The sequence below is a fragment of the Cetorhinus maximus genome, chromosome 17 (genome assembly GCF_964194155.1).
Source record: "Cetorhinus maximus chromosome 17, sCetMax3.hap1.1, whole genome shotgun sequence".
Taxonomy (NCBI): domain Eukaryota; kingdom Metazoa; phylum Chordata; class Chondrichthyes; order Lamniformes; family Cetorhinidae; genus Cetorhinus; species Cetorhinus maximus.
In genome coordinates this window covers 84,673,460-84,693,160 of record NC_135895.1, presented here as the reverse complement: position 1 = coordinate 84,693,160, position 19,701 = coordinate 84,673,460, and the positions used below count along the sequence as shown (strand labels likewise).

The window sequence follows — 19,701 nt, the reverse complement described above, 5'->3', positions numbered from 1 at the left end:
ATCATAAGGGCGGGGTAGGTGAGGGTTGTGGGGGTCGTGGTTTTAAGCGACCAAAAATTCCAACTAATCATGTGGAGCCACATTATTGCCCCCCCTGCTGGCCAACTCCCAGACTTGCTCAAATCACTCACACTCCCCCTGCTGGCCAACAGCCACAGCATGCATACTCATAAAAAACTGAGGCAAAGGCAAGGGGGTCTTCCAGGGTTATTCTCCCACAGACTGTTCAAGAAATACGGGACAAAAGTTATCCCGACAGTCAAAAATAAGGGACAATCCCTTAAAATATGAGAGAGGTGGTTATACTCTGACTGAAGCCCCTGCCCCAGCCCTTCTCCTGTCACAGCGCAGAATAAGCAAAAAAGGCAGAGCCCAACACACATTATGGAAAACTATGCATGGTGCCAAAAGGGGTTCCAAAGTAAACAAATAGTTAAACAGTATTGGAAAAATGGGGACTCTTTGGAACATTGTTCATAGTTTCTTTTTTAGTCAAATAGTTGGTGAGAATTTGAAAAGGTCGGGTTATAGCTCTTTCTGTGGGGGAACGGGAGCAGATTAATATTGAATATGATCATCCTCTCTGCTCTTTGGTTTATCTACAACAGTATGGGGCTAGGTTACCTAAGATGGCTAGAGTGCGATGTAGAATGATGCGTGGGTTCAATCCCAGTATAGGCTATGGTAGTTCATGGAGCTCTACCTCCTTGCCTTCCCAGTGATTAATGCAGAGTGGTGCCCCTCAAGCTTTATAAACTCTGTCTCTATCTAATAAAGAGAGATGCCAATGGTCCCTTGTGGGCTATGGCTATGCCAGTATAAACAACAGTACACATGTTGCTTACTATGCTCTCTATTGATTCTGAAAACCACTATAAGGTCCAGTATGGCGGCTGGATTTGAGTATGAAAAGATCACTGGGCTTCCTTGACACACCAAAAATCTTCCAACTATAGTTCTTTAACACTGAACTAACAATGCAACTAATTTGGCTTTCCTTACTGATAACTTGCAAAACAATAACTTTATTGGCTCAATGCATGAGGGCAAGCAGTATTTGACCTCCGCTGGAGAGCCAAATGCAGGAGAATGGGACACAGGTGAAGGCACAGGTCACTAAGGTCTCATGAACATAGGATTTAAACAAGTAACTAGTGATGCCCCATAAGGATCTGCGCTGGGACCTTAACTATTCACTATTAATGGCTCAAATAATACGACAGCAAGCCATATATCCAAGTTGGCTTAAAACACAGAAAATTGATGACATACTTAATAGTGTAGACAAGAGCGATATTGATGGATTAAGTGAATTGGCAAAATTGTGGCAAATGGGTTTTAGTGTAGGTTTTCCATTACAGACCAAAAATGCTTAGATCTATGAGTAATTTAAATGATGCAAAACAAGGAACAGTGGGGGCCCAGAGGGATTTAGAGGTCCAAGTACGGATCACCAAAACGTAGCAGTCAATAAAATATCCAAAAGGTTAATGATGGTTAAGCCTTTATAATTGGAGGGCCAGAGTATAAAGGGGAGGAAGCTTTGCTAAAGCTATATAAAAAAAAACCCTGGCTAGACCATATCTAGACACTGCACCTTAGAATGGAGTTATTGGTCTTGGAAAGGAGACAGAGCAAATTCATCAGAGTGTTACCAGGGCTCCAAAGATTAAATTCAGAGAGATTACATAAACTAGGTTTTTATTCCCTGCATCATCGAAGGTTAAGGGGTGATTTTTGTTGGAGGCTTTCTCAGTTTTGAAAAGAATCGACATAGTAGATAGAAAATGTTTTTTCTCTGCTGCTGGTGGGGGTGGGGGAGGACCCGCACAAGGGGACTTTACGTTAGGATGAAAACTTGGCCATTTCAGGATAAAGGTGAGAAAGCACTGCTCCACGCCAAGGGTGGCACACATATGGAACTCTCGCTCCCACAAAAAACAGTCGATGGCAGCTCCATTAATAATTTTAACTGAGCTCGATATCATTTTTCTTAGCCAAAGGTTTGAAGGGATATGTAGTGTCGTGAGAATTGCCTTGTGCGCTTTGCCCACTTAAGGCTACCATATGCATGTACTGGTAGAGGGAGTCTGGAAAAGAGAATCCATTGTTCTTAAACAGCACGTGCAGCCTGCTCCTGAATGAATCTTACTATTCCATCCCAACAGCTTCACAATGGCATAAATGATGGCCAAAATATGAAACATTGCTTTCAGGTATGCAATTTTTCACAGAATCACAGAATTTTAATGGCACAGAAGGAGGCCATTCGGCCCATTGTGTCTGCACCGGCTCTCCAAATGAGCATTGTGATCTAATGACATTGCCCTGCCTTTTCCCCGTACCCCTGCACATTGTTTCTATTCAAATAATCATCTAATGCCCTCCTGAATGCCTCCATTGAACCTGCCTCCACCACACTTCCAGGCAGCGCATTCCAGACCTGAACCATTTGTTGTGTGAAAAGTTTTTTCTCACATCACATTTGCTTCTTTTGCAAATCACTTTAAATCTCTGCCCTCTCGCTCTTGATCCTTTTACGAGTGGGAACAGCTTCTCCCTATCTACTCTGTCCAGCCCCCTCATGATTTTGAACATCTCTATCAAATCTCCTCTTCGCCTCCTTCTCTCCAAGAAGAACAGTCCCAACCTCTCCAACCTATCCTCATAGCTGAAGTTTCTCATCCCTGGAACCATTCTTGTAAACCTCTTCTGCACTCTCTCCAACATGTTCACATCCTTCCTACAATATAGCGCCCAGAACTGTACACAGTATGCCAGATGAGGTCTAATGAGGGTCTTATATAAATTCAACCTCCCTGCTCTTGTACCCTATGCCTCCATCAATAAAGCCCAGGATACTATATGCTTTATTAACTGCTCTCTCCACTTGTCCTGCCACCCTCAATGATCAATGCACATCTACACCCAGGTCTTTCTGCTCCTGTGTCCCCTTCAAAATTTCACCCCTTATTTTATACTGTCTGTCCATGTTCTTCCCGCCAAAATGCATCACCTCACGCTTCTCTGCACTGAGCTTCACCTGCCACCTATCTGCCCATTCCACCAACTTGTCTATGTTCTCTTGAAGCTCCATGCTGTCCTCCTCGCAGTTTACAACACTCCCAAGCTTCTTATCATCTGCAAACTTTGAAATTGTCCCCTGCACACCAAGATCTAGATAATTAGTATATATCAGTAAAAGCCAGGGAACCAATACCGATACCTTCCTCCAGCCTGAAAAATATTCATTGACCATTACTCTCTGCTTCCTATTTTTCAGCCAAATTTGTATCCGCGTTGCTGCTGTCCCTTTTACTCCATGAGCAATAACTTTTCTCACAAGTCTTTTGGAAGGTGTCTGTTTGCTTTCTGCAGACAGCTTTTTAAGTTGGGGATAGGGAATATATGAGCACTGTAGCCTGTTGTTAGACATGCACACACAAATCTCACCCAACAAACCATCCAAACAAAAATAAAAATGATGATCATGACAGAGAAGTTTTTCTTTGACAGCATCCTTGGTCATGTGCTGCTGATCCAGATGGTGTTGTTATCTATGCCCAAGTTACAACCTTCTTATGCAAATTCTGAGCCATCATCTGTACTCCCATGTTGGCAAAAGTGGCTGCAACGTTTGGAAGGCACAAGGGCAGGTTTTGTAATCACAGATAATGAAAGGAAAGGAAGGCCTTACTTCTCCACTAGGAAGGTGAAGAATTGGAAGAAATCTTTGAGACATTTACACCTGTGCATGACAAATACAGCTACGACTCAGCAACAAAAAAAAGCACCATCATGGTGTGCAATTATGATGTCACAGATTTTGTAAAATAAAACCTGGACTTTCTTTCAAAACTGGACATGGTAGGCCTCAAAATGGTTGCCAAGACTTACTGAGTTTACAACTGCAACGTTGTCAAGCTTCTAGAAGGCTCCAAGTGGATTACAAGCAGACAAACACAGGCATGAAAAGACAACTGAAATTCAACAGGTCCTCACACAGACAACGGCTTTCCCATGAGGTGTGAACGACCCCTTCATTCACAAACAAATACGTTGTTCCCGGGCGACTTGGGGGAAACACCCTTAAAACTGTTCGTGACAACACAAACAATTTATATTACACCCAAGAAAAAATATGATAGGTGAAACAATTTTCTTACGTGTATACTAAGCAAGAAGCAAATGAGACAATTAAGCAATACAGCTTGCGATTGAGGCAACTAGCAAACAAATGTGACTTTAGTGATGTTGAACATGCCGAATGGGAAATCAAAACACAAATAACTGAAGGTTGCCTCTCTGGTCAACAATTCCGAAAAGCACTAGAGAAATGACCTGCAAAGCAATAACAGCAGTCTCACAAACAGAGTTGGTGACTTGTCCAAACAATGTTTCCACTGTGACAGTGCTTACCCACAACAGACAGAATATCCTGCTGCCAGCAAACCACATAAAGCCTGTGGGAAACTCAACCTCCTTGCTCACGTTTATCATTCATCAGCAAGTGCAGTAACTAAGACCTGTGCCACCAGAAGGGTGCCAAGTGCAGGTAGCACGAGCAGAAGGCAAGACAGTGCAGCCAATGTAGAGGCGGATGGCCCTGAATATATATTTCTGCGCCCTCTTTTGGACACAGCAACCAAGCACATGTGGCAATGACTGCTTGGAAGTCGATGATCTCATAGATACAGGATCACCAGTCAATGTCATGGGAGGCAAAACGTTCACCACTCTTCAGGATTGTCCCATTCTCTGAAAATCAGGGGACATGAATATCTTCCCCAACAACAGCAACAAACGACTGAAGGTTCTTGGGGCTTTTGAAACACCAGACTCTTTCAAAGACACCAGAACAAATGCTGCATTTTATGTCATATCTGGAGAACGTGACACGTTTACCAGTTTACACAGCAACAGGTCGGCACATGATTGCAGTCACAAACACAGTTCCTATGCATACCTAAAGCATTCTTGAACTGCACCAGCAATTCTCGTACCAGCAAATTGAAAGGTGTTACATACGAGCTGCATGTGACCCAGTCAAGCGTCAATGTGGCTGAGTATCATTTCACGTCAGAAAGCAAACAGAGAAGGAACTTCAGCACTTACTTGAGCTTGACATTATTGAGAAAGTTGGGGGTGAGCCTACTCCTTCAGTCTCACCCATACAAGTTGTCAAGTATCTATGTTGATATGCAATCACCAAGCTAAGCCATACAATGAGAAAGACACTTGACACTGACAATTGATACCATGGTGCTAAACAATTTGCTAAACTTGACTTCAATGCAGGCTACCATCAAATTGAACTTGCAGAAGAATCAAGGTATCTTACAGTGTTCCCCACTATTTCGATGCAAGAGGCTGACATTTGGAGTCAACTCAGCAGCTGAGCAATTTCAGTATATGATTCAGTCTGTACTTCGAGGACCTGGAGAATGCTGAACATCAGTGATGAAATTCTCATCTACAGTCACATGAAAGTGAACTCAAGCTATGGCTACACACATGCCTAATTCATCTCCGAGAATGTAACCCTCAACTTGAACATGTGCTCAACACTAAGGGAGTGTCACCTCATCCATAGAAAGTTGAAGCCATTGCAAACACTGCAGATCCTACAAATTTGCAGCAAGTCCAGAGTCTGCTAAGACCCATCACATACTGTACTGGCTTCATTCCTGACCTCGCTACGCTATCTGTCCTATGTTACACCTTCCAGAGGAACCTCTGACATGGTCTTTGTTGTCAGATAAATCCAAGAAAACTGTTGAGAACAACAGGAAATCTTTATTGCATTCATCAACCTGACCAAAGCATTTAACTCAGTAAATCACCAGGCTCTGTGGATTGTGCTCCAGAGATTTGGATGTTTGAGAAACCTCATCGGAATCCTGCAACTGCTTCATGATGATTTCACTGAAACTATCTTGATGGGAGATCTGAAACAGTCCCCCTTCAAAATACAGACCGGTGTCAAGCTGGGATGTGTGACAGCCCCCACACTGTTTACAATCTACCTGATAGTGGCTATTGACCTCATCAAAGATTAACTGCACTCTGGTGTGAGTATTAAATACAGTTTAGTTGGAAAACTCTCATGCCAAAATTAAACTAATCACCATAGACATACGTGATCTACAGTTTGCTGTTGACTACAGTATCATTGCCCATTCCACATCAGATTTGAAAGCCATTCTCGATCTCTTCAATTCTGCATACAAGAAACTCAGCCTGTCTTTGAATGTTGCCAAAATAAAGCTCATGTACCAACCCAAACCTGGTCAGCAAAATATTCCACCTCCCATACATGTTGAGGTGTAGACTCTGGAATATGTTGAGCCCTTCCCACACCTTGGCAGATGCCTCTCTCAAAAGGCCACCATTGACGGGGCCAGATCAGTTGTGCCAGCTCAGCTTTCTACAAACTACAGCAGCAAGTGTTTGACAACAAAGACCTCTGCAATTTAACAAAAACCCTAGTGTACAGAGCAATTGTCATCACCATGCTTCTGTATTGCAGTGAGACCTGGAATGTGTATCAGCGACACATAAGAACACTAGAGAAGTTTCACCAGCAATGTCTCCGTCGCATCTTCCAGACTCAGTGGGGGCACCGGCAAACAAATGCTCGTATCCTTGAAGCCAGCTTCACAAAAGCATTCAGGCACAACACCTGCAAAACCAACTTCGATGGACTGGGCATTGTGTCTGGGTTGCCGAAAACTAACTCCCTTGTCGGGTCCTGTTTTCTCAACTCTCAACTGGCCAACGTTCCTGGGAGGACAAAGAAAACTCTACAAAGACACCGTGAAGTTCTCCTTAAAGTGTGGCAGCATTAATATTAATGACTGGAAGGACCTCACTACCAATTGTTCAAAATGACGATAACTTGGTCCATCAAGCTGTGTCACGCTTTGAGCCACAACGTCTTGATGATGAGACAGAGCGCTGGCAGAAAAGCAAAGGAAGTAAATCCTGCACTCCAGATCCCATTGCCTAATGGAATATCCTGCCCCATGTGCCCAAAGATCTGCATGTCGGGAATTGTCCGGCTCACTCGCATGATGACCCATGGCAGAAACCTGCCATCCCGAGTTGACATCATCCTCGAATCGACGGACAGCCAATAAGGATGATGCTATCTTCCCACCTGTGTGCCCTGATAAACAAAGCCACCAAGGGGAAGTGAATTCAATCACACAAACAGTCTGTGGACCAGATCAAACAACGGTTTCAGCAAGTTGCACGAATACCTATTTCGACCCTAAGAAAACCATCCAGCTAGTTATGGATGCAGTTTGGGTTAGATGCAGTTCTCATGCAGAAATGCAAGGCAGGTAACCCACCAATCATCGTGATGGCAAGCTGATTGCTAATGCCCATTGAGCAATGTTAATTGCAGAGAGAGAAGCGTTCTCTATCACATGAGGTATCTTACGCTTCCATCTCTATTTGAATGGGAGAGAGTTTGAAGTATTAACCAATATAGGTCACTAGTGAGCTTGTTCAACAATTCACATAGCAAACCACCCACTCAAATAGAGCGTTTAATGCTCAAACTACAAGAGGATAAGTTACACGTGGAGAATCAGCCAAGCAAGCTCAACCCAGTGGACTATCTTATGTGACATCCGTTGCCGACAGTAAGCCCTACTAGTCATGAAGAAAGGGTTGCCACACAACATCTTAACTACGTAAGCCTAAACATGGTGCCAAAGTTGCTAACACAAGTCAAAATCAAAGTGGCAACAAAATCAAACTGGAAAGACGAAATCGAGAGCGTCTACAAATTTGAAACCGTTCACACACACTACATGGCAAGATCTTCACAATGTTTGAAATGAGCTCAACGTTGAAACCATATCTGGTCTTGTGCTGTGCGACAACTGTATTATCATTTCACAATCATTGAGAGAACGCGTTGTCCATATAGCCTGAGGTCACTGTCATGAAGCTATTAATGTATATAATATCATTAGAAAATATTTTTCTTTTAAAATAGAGGCTTAGCCAATGGGTGAGTCCTAATTGGATTAAAGCCAGCTAGTCTGGGTGCTTTGATGGGTACTAGTTTTGAGATGTGAGAGAGGTAGAGTGCATTTGCATTTTTTGAACAGAGCATTCAAGAAGTGGGGTGAAATCTAACACCTAGCTAGCAGAGACCAAGCAATATGTTTTTATTACTAATAGAATTGGTACTATGAAAGGGGTTATATTGTTAGGAGAGGTGGAGTTCAAAGAGGCTGGTGATACAATGAGAATTTACATTCAATGAGATGTGCTGGATATAACTGATAGCAGTTTTCTGTGTGCAGAGCAGAGGCAATGTAAGATCAAAGCAGCTGTAAGCCTACAAATGTTTCCACAGGAACCAAAGTGAGAGGAACCTCATTTTGAATTTGTAAGGTGAAAATGCTTTGCCTGGTGTCTGGTTAAGTCTATAGGTTGCTGTTGCCTTAATGGAGATTAGTTGAGGAATTTGTTAAAAGTTATGTTAGTAATAATTTGTAGCCATGTACATGTGTTTAATGTGTTGTAACTTAATAAAATGTTTCATTTAGTTTAATATAAAACCTCTCGAGAACTGGTGGTCTGATTCCTGAATTTAGAGTTGCATCTCAAACATACCACTTAAAAATATAGGTTATGACAGTTGTTTAAAGTTTTAAAGAACTCCGCTTTACCAACTGCTGGGTCATAACAGTCACCAGGGAATTGCCAAAACCAGGAAAAGGTTTGGTTCCCAGGAATTCACGTTGTCCTCTACCATGTGGTCAATTAATGTTTGTCACATCAAGTGACCACAATGTCAAACATTGGAGATCCACTCAGGATGTATAAACTACCTGCAGGACCATGGATTGAAGTTAACATTGATTTCACAAATTGCCCACGAGTGAACACTTGCTTTTTGTGACTGACAACTACAGCAGATTCCCAGTTGTAGAAATGGTTATGTCCACTTCAATGAAAGCAATCATCCCAAAGCTTGACCAGGTTTTCGCTTTGTTTGAAGTCCCTCAAACAGTGAGGGGTGACAATGGACCCCCAGTGAACAGCGATGAGTTGAGTAAATTTGCGAATTACCTGGGCTTCAGGCATCGAAAAATCACACCCCATTGGCCAAGAGCTTGTGGAGAAGACAAGAGATTTATGTTAACCTTCGGTGGTCTTAGCGTTGGCATGAATGTGTGGTCACAAGTTCATCTTGGGGTCAAATAAGGCACCAAGACATATACAATGTGGTGCAGCCTCAAGCATTTGCCAGGGAGAGGGATGAGGGACATCCTGAGGTAGTGAAAAGCAACATACGAATGCAAGATCTCTCCCTCTTCTGTGACAGTTCCCAGAAGACAGACAAACACCGACACGTCTTGCCATGGTTTCCGAGGCTATTTGTACCGTACACGTACAAAATAGATAATAAAACAGCACTGCATGTGTGCTTTGGGTACAAACCACACAACGCACCCATGACAGGCCGCGAGTGAACAATTTCACTGAACCTGCACCAAACTGACCAAACTACAATTGGAGCCATGGGACCATAGAACCATAGAAAAGTTATGGCGCAGAAAGAGGCCATTCAGCCCATCATGTCTGTGCCGGCCAGAGAAAGATGAAAAAGAAACTAGCCGCTTATTTTAATCCCACTTTCCAGCACCTGGTCCATAGTCTTGCAGGTGACAGCACTGCAGATGCAGATCCAGGTACCTTTTAAATGAGTTGAGCGCTTCAGCCTCAACCACCAACTTAGAGCCTTTGTTCTCAAAATCATGGCATTGTTGTCAGTGACCAATGAAGTCCCTCAGATTTCAGCAAAATATAATGTGGGGAAAGGAAACTTCTAACGATACAATGATGGATTCTGTACTTCCAAACGTTAGTTACAATTGGAAAAAAACATACGTACAGGACTTAAATATCGGTGAATATGAATTGAGGTGAGTGTTATATAAGGATGATGCTTCTCTCTAGCACCATTAAACTATGCAAACTTTGTGTCAAAACTGCTTAGTTGTACCTATGTAACAGCACCCAGCTCTACATTGCGTCAAATAAAAGCAAAATACTGCAGATGCTGGAAATCTGAAACAAAAACAGAAAATGCTGGAAAAGCTCAGCAAGTCTAACAGCACCTGTGGAGAGAGAAACAGGACGTTTTGAGTCCATATGATCCATCAGGTCTGAAGACCCTTAGGGTGATACGGACTCGAAACGTCAACTCTGTTTCTCTCGCCACAGATGCTGTCAGACCTGCTGCGTATTTCCAGCATTTTCTGTTTTTGTCCCACCTTGCCTCAGTTCACCTGCTGCTAGAACTCTCATCCATACCTTCGATACCACCAGCCTTGTTTATTCGAACGCGCTCCTGGCCAGCCTGTCGCCCACCACCTTCCATAAACCTGAGCTCATCCAAAACTCTCCTGACCGCATCCTAATGCGCGCCAAGTCCTGTTCACCTATCACTCCAGGGCTCACTGAGCTACACTGGCTCCTGGTTTGGCAAAGCCCCAAATTAATATGTTAATCTTTCTAATTCCTCGAACATCTTGCCTCTCCGTATCTCTGCAGTCTCTTCCAGCTTACAGGGCTCCTCCAATTCCGACCTCTTTCTTGCACAAGCCCGATTTACATCGTTCCACCACTGGGGGCCATGCCTTCAGCTCTCGGTACTCCCTCCCTAAATCTCTCCAGCTCTCCTTCCTCTTTCAAGTCACTGCTTAAATCTACCTTTTTGTGGAAACCTCTAGTAAACGGTCCTAACATTTTCTTACGCGGCTTTTTTTTGTCAAATTTGCTTGACTATTGCTCCTGTAAGGTACCTTGGGACTAAGGGCAGGCATAAATACAAGCTGTCGTCCTCCCAGGGGAAGGGCTTGGCGACGGGGAAGCAGTAAGCACTGTCTAGGTTCACGCGTGTAGAATGGACACTTGATCCAATCCCTGGAGACTGCCGTGGGGCTGCCCACCTGTCAGGTCATCGAGAAGAGTGAGGCCAAGTTTATTCTAGAGTGGGTGGGAGAGGGTAAAAAGCTCACTGACGTTCAAAAAAAGACACGAGGTGTCGCTTCCCTCCGCCCAGGCCACCATGTCCATATCACCTCTCCTAAAAGTAACAGTAAATATTATTGCTGGAATCTGACAGCATTGCCGCTGGGGTATGTTGGCACATTGCAACATGCGAATCTGATTACTGTGTTTTGTGAAGATTTCCTGGCAGTTTTTCAAGACCAGCAGAATTGGAAAAAAAAACACAAAGCACAGGAGACCAGAAGCAATAATATCTCAACATATCCCTGCGCCAGTATGATGAAAAGGAGCTTTATTTAGCTACAGAAGAACAGCAATGACGTCGTCAGAAAACGGAGCAGAAATGACTGCTGCGAAATGGAAAGTATTAGGTTTCTAGCAGGGAGCACTCCAGCACTTCTGCTGCTAGACGCTGGGTCTCACTTTTAACACTTTCCAGCTTGCAGCACTGAATTGCACTGGTTCACTGCGATTACACATAGCTTCCTCCAAACTTTCAAGTGTTCCACTCAAAGGTGCGAGCCCAGACAAGTGGATGCCAGCATGCTATTCAACAGCAGCATGCATCACAGCCGAGTCTAATATGTCACCAAAGCGGTGCCTGCCTGAAAGTGAGGGTTATTGGAGCAAGTCAGTGAAGGACTGCCAGTGACCATAGCACAACTCAGTGCCTTCTGAAGGGGGAGGAAGGAAAGCTAACTTGTGCCGGGGGGGGGGGAGGAAATAAAGGATAAATCCCCTTCTTTAAAAAGGGACAATTCCCAGAGGCTTCATAATCATCCCCAGCCTTTCTCATCTAGATTAATAAACACAAAGGCACAGGGCAAATGGCCAAACTCCACTGGAAAGAATACATCACCAAACAGAGATAGCCACCAAGAAGATCAATTCCACTCTGCTGTGTGGTGAAAGAGCATTTCAAGGGTACCTTTCAAGGTATTCTGCATTCTTGGGAGAGCTTTTTTTAAAATAAACATAGTTCTTGGTGAAATTGGAAGAAAGAAAATCAGAATGTGTAAGAAGAAAAAGACCATTGAACCCACCAACAGAGCAGAGAAAAATCCAAACATGGTCTCTACCCCATGGATTCTTCAAACCCACCCGCCTCCACTGTCCCCCCACTCCCCCCACCCCTCCCACCTCCTCCCTACCCTCCCACCTCCCCCCCCCTCCCACTGCCCCTCCCCACCACTCCACCACCCCCCCCCCCCCCGCCCCCCCGCCCCCCCGCCCACCTCCCCCCCACCCCCGGCCAAAGGTGAACAAACCAAACTCCAGAATATCATTTATACAGAACGTCCTACATTTTTACCCGAGATCCTGCACACAAAATTGGCACCTTCTTAATAAGTCAGGATTCCAGTTCCACAACCCATTTGAACACCCCACTCTGTCTTGCTCCATAAACCTCAATCCTACTTCTAAACACATATTTCCACCATTTTGCTTTGAACAGCTTTACTTTATACTGCAGTTTCTTCCATCTCTGACCCTGCAGGGGAACTCCCATTCCGCCCCAACTCAAACCTTGCTGATCATTCAGCCATTCTCTGGCTGCGGCCACACTGCAGCCTCCTGCGCCATCGCAATTAGGGAGGGGACAGCACTGAAAATGCACCCTCTAAACGGTAACACTCTGGAAGGGATGGCAGGCGGCTAGAGTGCTTCACAGTCCGAGCAGCTTCGAGAAAGGAATGGGGATTGGTAAAGGGACATCAGAGACATGAGCAGCATAACCCCTAACAATCAAAGCAGCAGCTCACCTCACACGATTGGATGCAGTGGATAAGGTGGGGTTCCGGGTGCCATTGCAGCATTCCTGTGCACACCATACTCTGCAAGAAAACAAACCGATGTCATTTTGTTAGAAATTGCAGGTTATAAAGGACGTATTTGCTTTAATATTGCAGCATGACACAAAGCGCTTCACAAATGACAATGCATTTTGAAGTTTAGTCATGTTTTGTAATGATGGAGGCACAGCACACCCAAGTGTGACACGTCTGTGTACCCATGCTGCAGTTCATTAAGAAGGACGAACATTGTCCTTTGAACTCTCAGATGCTTTTGATCAAAGGGCAACTCATTAAAACATCTCACCCACGCTGTTGTCCGCCATCACGTCATCTGCCGCTGTTGCCCCCAGCTGCAGGTGTTCTGCACAATTTATCAAGCAGCTCATCTGCCTGCAGTTCCTAGTTAAGATCAGCAGGAACAAGCACTGGCTTCAGTTCGGGGAATGCAGCAGCAGGTTACAATGATGGATCAATTCAAATGGGTCAGATTTCCAGGTTCCACGATTGAATCAAATCGCGAGGCTGAGAGTCTGGGCTCGTGCTCACTATGCACCAAGTCCTGACTTGCACAGGTCTCAGCTGACACCACAATGAAGTTTGGATGTGAAGCCCCCATTTTTGAATAATTTTAAATAATCCCTCCCTCATGCATGAAGAATAGCAAGGTAATGGGCAGCTGACAGCCATTTTACACTCTCTTGTTGCAGTATTGCATTTGTATTACATCTTTACAGAACAGATGGTGTCCCTGAAACCTTATCCCAACAGAAATGCAACTTCACTAAAGGAGACAAAATTACATTGATTTTAAAAATGGGGTTGTGGAGACCGAGATGCAATTTTATCCTCTCCTGTTTGGGAACCCTGGACAGTTCTTAAATCCATGTCTCTGTGTCTTGCTTGGCCATTAGCACAGCAGGACAACTCTAGGTGCGCCAAGACAGGAACAGAGTTAAAATGGGATACAGTTGTGCGTTATTGTAGCTTAATTATTGTTAAACTGTATTAGCCGAGGATCAGTCAAAGCACACTCTTGGTGGTTTCTACGGATGAGACATTAAACCTGAGCTCCCATCTGCTCTTTTGGTGGATAGAAACAATTGATGGGACTGTTTTAGAACATAAGAGCATAAGAACTAGGAGCAGGAGTAGCCAATTCAGCCCCTAAAGCCTGCCCCACCATTCAATATGATCATGGCTGATCTCATTTCGGCCTCAACTCCAATTTCCCGCCCTCTCCCCATAACCTTTCAACCCGGTACTAATTAAAAATCTGTCTATCTCCTCCTTAAATTTATTCAGCGTCTCGGCATCCACTGCACTCTGAGGTAGTGAATTCCACAGATTCACGACCCTTTGAGAAAAGTAATTCCTCCTCATCTCTGATTTAAATCTACCACTCCTTAGCCTAAAACTATGGCCTCTTGTTCTAGAATGCCCCACAAGGGGAAACATCCGCTCCACATCTACTTTGTCTATCCCCTTTAGCATCTTACATACCTCAATTAGATCTCCTCTCATCCTTCTAAACTCCAGCGAGTATAGGCCTAAACTGCTCAATCTCTCCTCATAAAACAAGCCCCATTGAAGAATGGGGGAGATTCCCCCTAAGCCCTGGCCAATATTTATCCCTCAACTGGCATCACCATGGGAACAGTGGCATAGTGTTAATGTTACACTGGACTAATAATCCACAGACCCAGGCTAATGCACTGGGAGCATGTGTTCAAACCCCAGCACCGCCAGCTGGTGAAATTTAAATTCAATTAATTAATAAATCTGAAAGTGAAAGCTAATCTCAGTAATGGTGACCACGAAACTCTCAGGTTGTCATAAAAAACAATCTGGTTTTGGGAAGGAAATCTGTTGTCCTTACCTGGTCTGGCCTACGTGTATCTGCAGACCCATAGCAATGTGGCAAACTCAGCCTGTCGACCCTGCATAGTCCTCCTTACTAACATCTGGAGCCTTGTGCCAAAACTGGGAGAGCTGCCTTCACAGGCTGGTCAAGACTCAGCCTGACACAATCATATTATGCAGCTGATGCCCCAGACATCTCTATTACTGTCCCTGGGTATATACTGTTTCACTGGCAAGACAGACCCACCAGAGGTGGTGACACAGTGGTATACAGGAGGGAATTGTCCTGGGAGCCCTCAGCTTTAACTCCAGACCCCATGAAGTCTCATAGTATCAGGTCAAACATGGACAAGGAAACCTCCAGCTGATAACCACCTATGGCTCTGTTTCAATAAGCACATTTTTCACTACCTAGGGGAGTGCGAGGGGGGGGGCAATGGATAGTAATCCAAAGCCCAAGCAGCTGGAGAATTTTTTTTCCCCTTTCCCTAGACTAAAGAAGCTGAAGCGAATTGTTGTTGGGGTTGGTGGGGGGAGTGGGTTTGCGGTGTGGGAGGTGAGGGACAAGCTGCAAGACGGACAGAGCACAACTGACAACACAACTGAGTCTTACGCTTTGTTAAAAGACCTATGGAAAATGCAACAGACACCATTACTTAGAGCAAGAACTTCTACAAGCTGGACCAGGAACTCCCCTTGTAGGTCTAAAGCTGGCCCCGATTACTATGATTTATAGCCTAGCGTTCATGTAATTTATACTGTGCTTATTTCACATTCCAAGTGTCACTGTGCTACAGAAAGCAGTCATTTCCTCAATCCTGAGCTGCAAAGGATTCAGTTACACAGGGGGCGGCAGTCAGGTACTTTGCCTGATACAACCAGCTTTGAATAAGTCCAAAAGCGCAGCCTTCAATATCATTTTGTTATAGGCCCATGGTTCCCAACTCTGGTTGAATGCAGCTCTGGAGGCTTCATCACATGACCTCCCATCAACCTCCAATATTTCTCCGATTAATCAACCAAAGTACTCAAAGGGCATTAACAAGAACTCCTCATTTCTTTCGGTGACAGTTCTCCTGGGTTCACTCACTGCTGCGCCCTGGAGATCAATCTCCGAAACCTGGACACTCCCGGGCAGTCCTGAAGGGTTAGTGACCCTACGGCAGTCCTGAGCGGTATCTTCCTGGGCAGCCACCCTCAGCAAAAAAATAAATAAATCCAACACGCTTCGCTTAGTGGGGAAACAGGGTCGTGGGCTTTTATGGGACATTTTTTACATGGTAACCTCTCACCACGTCAGGGTTCCCGATCTCAAATGTATCAGCCCAAGCTATTCTCGAGTGTCAGGCCACGTATTTTCACTGGGAGGGGTAAGCAAGGTGGGGAAAAAGTCGGGACTGCTCTAGGAAATCTGTAGGCTTCGCAGGGAATGAAATAGCAGAGCTGGATGGCAATTCTGATAGCATCGCGTAGCTGGGTGGCCTATAAGTGGAGGCCCAGAAATACACACGACAGCAGTTGGAATTGGTCTGTGTCACCGCCCTGCAGCATTAGACGTCCAATGATATAACACTACTGTTGTTACATTTCCCAGACATACTGCTGCATCAAGGCTAATTACTAATAATTCAGATTTCACTAATGTAACTCATCATTCAATGCTCCCACTCCACCGCTCTCACACCCAGTGCTACGGAGATGCCCAGGGGAATTACTCAAAGGTTAATTGAAATCAGGGTCTGCTTTGGTGATGGAATTCTCATCCAAAAATGATCTCTCTGCAGCCTACAGAAGATGTGGCAATAGCATGGCATTTTCTTCTTGCTCCTCCAATGTTCTCCCTTCCTCTACCTACAGTGCTAACTCATGCTGGTTTTCTAGTTGGCTGCCATAGAGCCATTTTTCATGCAACAATTCTGGCAGGCTATTTTTGACTTGGGGGGACATCACAGCTAAGCCTATTCCTCTCACCTGTGGCTCAGTTGATAGCACTCTTGCCTCTGAGTTAGAAGGTTTTGGGTTCAAGTCCCACTACAAGACTTGAGCACAAAAATCCAGGCTGATACTCCAGGGCAGCACTGCGCTGTCAGAAGTATCATCTTTCAAATGAGACAATAAACCAAGGCCCACTCATCCTCTCAGGTGAATGTGAAAGATCCCTTGGCACTATTCTGAAGAAGAACAGAGGAGTTATGCCCAGTATTCTGGTGAATATATATAGTTAACCTTCAATCAACATGGCGAAAACAAATAGATTATCTGGCCATTATCACATTGCTGTTTGTGGGAGTTTGCTGTGTGCAGATTGACTGTCAGAGTTCCTACTTTTTTAAACTTAAAAAGATAACCTGCAGCTATCAGTGAGAGTAAAAAAGAACCTCTGCTGGACTGCTTTGATTGACAGGCATAGGTTAGAAAAAAGTAGCATCTGGTCATGTAGTTTCAATGGACCTCTTTGTTGCCCTTTCCCCATGGGCTATCATTATGTCATTCTGAGTTCAAAGTTTGATTGACAGTTTAAAGAGTTTATTAAAGGGTTAGCTGTCTTTGATGTGGAGTCTGAATAGAAGTTTGTTCGTTTTATAACATATTAACCACCAGTGAAGATTTAAAAGCTTTGAACAGGTACTATTAATGGAAGTTTTTTTTTTCACTATCAAGTGTGTAGTAGTGAGAGCTACATTAGATTGTTTGAAGTTTATTTTTTCATATCCACATGGCTCGAAGTATCTGCCCACGGTGAATACTGGGTGAGTGGCTATGGAGGTAGCATGGAGAGTATGAGAGGCCATGGGAGTGGGTGGGGGTACATCAGTTGGCATTGAGTTGACGTAGAGGATATGAGGGATCATGGGGGTGGCTGAAGGCGAGGGGATATGAGGGGTGAAGGCTAGAGTGTCTAACAACTCCGAAAGCAACTAGGACAAAGCCCTGGAAAACCGAGGAGGGCACCTAACTTGGCCTCCTACACTCTGCTTCTTTGTTCAGTGGGCCCAACTCAGTCCTGCACCTCTCCCCACCTCATCCCCGAGCGAAAACTGCATGATTGGAGTAGCTTTTACAGAGGTGAGTCCGGCGAGATGGGAAATTTCCCAAACCGAGTTGGCCCACCTCAGTATCTAAAATCTGGCACCAGTGTGCAAATGCGCAGAGCCAGCTACCCACATTGACTGTTTCCTGCCGTTGGCCTCGACCCAACAGCAGGATTGTTAGTGACCACTCCTGCCAGTTCCTGGCAGTTGGATGCGTATACACTGAAGGGTTACAGAGAGTGATGCCCGTCTGTAATGGAGTGAGCACCATGAGGTAACAGCCCCTCGTAATCTGGGCAAATCACCACTGCTTTCACAAAGCAGTATGCCACATTGCAACTGCCTCACTTTAAGGATGTGAATAAGACAATTCACAAGCTCCTCTGCTTCCCTTAATGGATAGGAGCAAGAGCAGATTATTCAGCCCTCCAAGCCTGTTCTGCTATTCTGTTGGCTGGTTTATATCTCAACTCCATTTACTTGTCTTGGCTCCAAATTCTTTAATACCCTTACCAACAAAAATCTATCAATCTCAGGTTTGAAATTGACCCTCGCACCACCGTCCCCCCCTCCCCAGCCCCCACCCACCGCGTCTCAACAGCATTTTGAGGGAAGAGAGTTCCAGATTCTCACTACCCTTTGTGTAAAGAAGCGCTTCCTGACATCGCTTCTGAAGGGCCAAACTCTAATTTTAAGGCTAGCCCCCATGTTCTAAACTCTCTCATCAGAGGAAATAGTTCATCTCCATCTTTCTTTTCAATCCTGGTTCATGGGATGTGGGCATCACTGGTTAGGCCAGCGTTTATTGTCCATCCTTAACTGCCCTTCAGAAGGTGGTAGTGAGCTGCCTTCTTCAACCGCTGCGGCCCATGTGGTGTAGGTACACCCACAGTGCTGTTAGGGAGGGAGTTCCAGGATTTTGGCCCAGCGACAGTGAAGGAACGGCGATATATTTCCAAGTCAGGATGGTGTGTGGCTTGGAGGGGAACTTCCAGGTGTTGGTGTTCCCATCTATCTGTTGCCTTTGTCCTTCTAGGTGGTAGAGGTCATGGATTTGGAAGGTGCTGCCTAAGGAGCCTTGGTGAGTTTCTGTAATGCATCTTATAAATGGTACACACTGCTGCCACTGTGCATCAGTTGTGCATAGACGGAATGTTGAAGGTGGTGGATGGGGTGCCAATCAAGTGGGCTGCTTTGTCCTGGATGGTGTCGATCTTCTTGAGTGTTGTTGAAACTGCACTCACCCAGGCAAGTGAAGAGTATTCTATCATACTCCTGACTTGTCCATTGTAGATGGTGGACAGGCTTTGGGGAGGTCAGGGAGTGCATTAATCGCCACAGAATTCCCGGCTTCTGATCTTTTCTTGTAGCCACTGTATTTAAACGGCTAGTCCAGTTCCATTTCTGGTCAATGATAATCCCCAGGATGTTGATAGTGGGGAATTCAATGATGGTAATGCCATTAAATGTCAAGGAGAGATGGTTAGATTACTTTACTAATGATTGAGAGTAGACTGATGGGGCTGTTTTTTGGCCGGGTTGGATTTGTCCTGCTTTTTCTGTACAGGACATACGTGGGCAATTTTCCACATTGTTGTAGCTGTACTGGAACAGCTTGTCTAGGGGCATGGCAAGTTCTGGAGCACAAGTCTTCAGTATTATTGCTGGAATATTGCCTGGGTGCTGGGATAGTGCTGGGCTTTCTCATCGTTGAGGATGTGGATACTTGTGGAGCCTCCTCCTCCAGTGAGTTGTTTAATTGTCCACCACCATGCACGACTTGGTGTGGCAGGACTGCAGAGCTTAGATCTGATCCATTAGTTGTGGGATTGCTTAGTTGCTTCCGCTGGGACACTAACATCCTTTCGGGATGGAAATTTGTCCTCGTTACCCGGTCTGGCCTACTTGTGCCTCCAGACCCACAGCAATATAGCTGACTCTTAATTGCCTGTGACGGTCTAGCAAGCAAC

The 19,701-nt window shown here is 44.8% G+C and overlaps 1 protein-coding gene across 1 annotated transcript in view; it reads right to left on the bottom strand.

Annotated features, from left to right (window-relative positions):
* The window catches only part of pappa2 (pappalysin 2), a 477,685-nt gene that overhangs the window by 90,926 nt on the left and 367,058 nt on the right, over positions 1 to 19,701 (bottom strand). Inside the window, exon 20 of the mRNA XM_078561789.1 lies at positions 12,807 to 12,878. Within this exon, the coding sequence (XP_078417915.1) occupies positions 12,807 to 12,878 (72 nt within the window). The remainder of the gene's footprint in view (positions 1 to 12,806; positions 12,879 to 19,701) is intronic.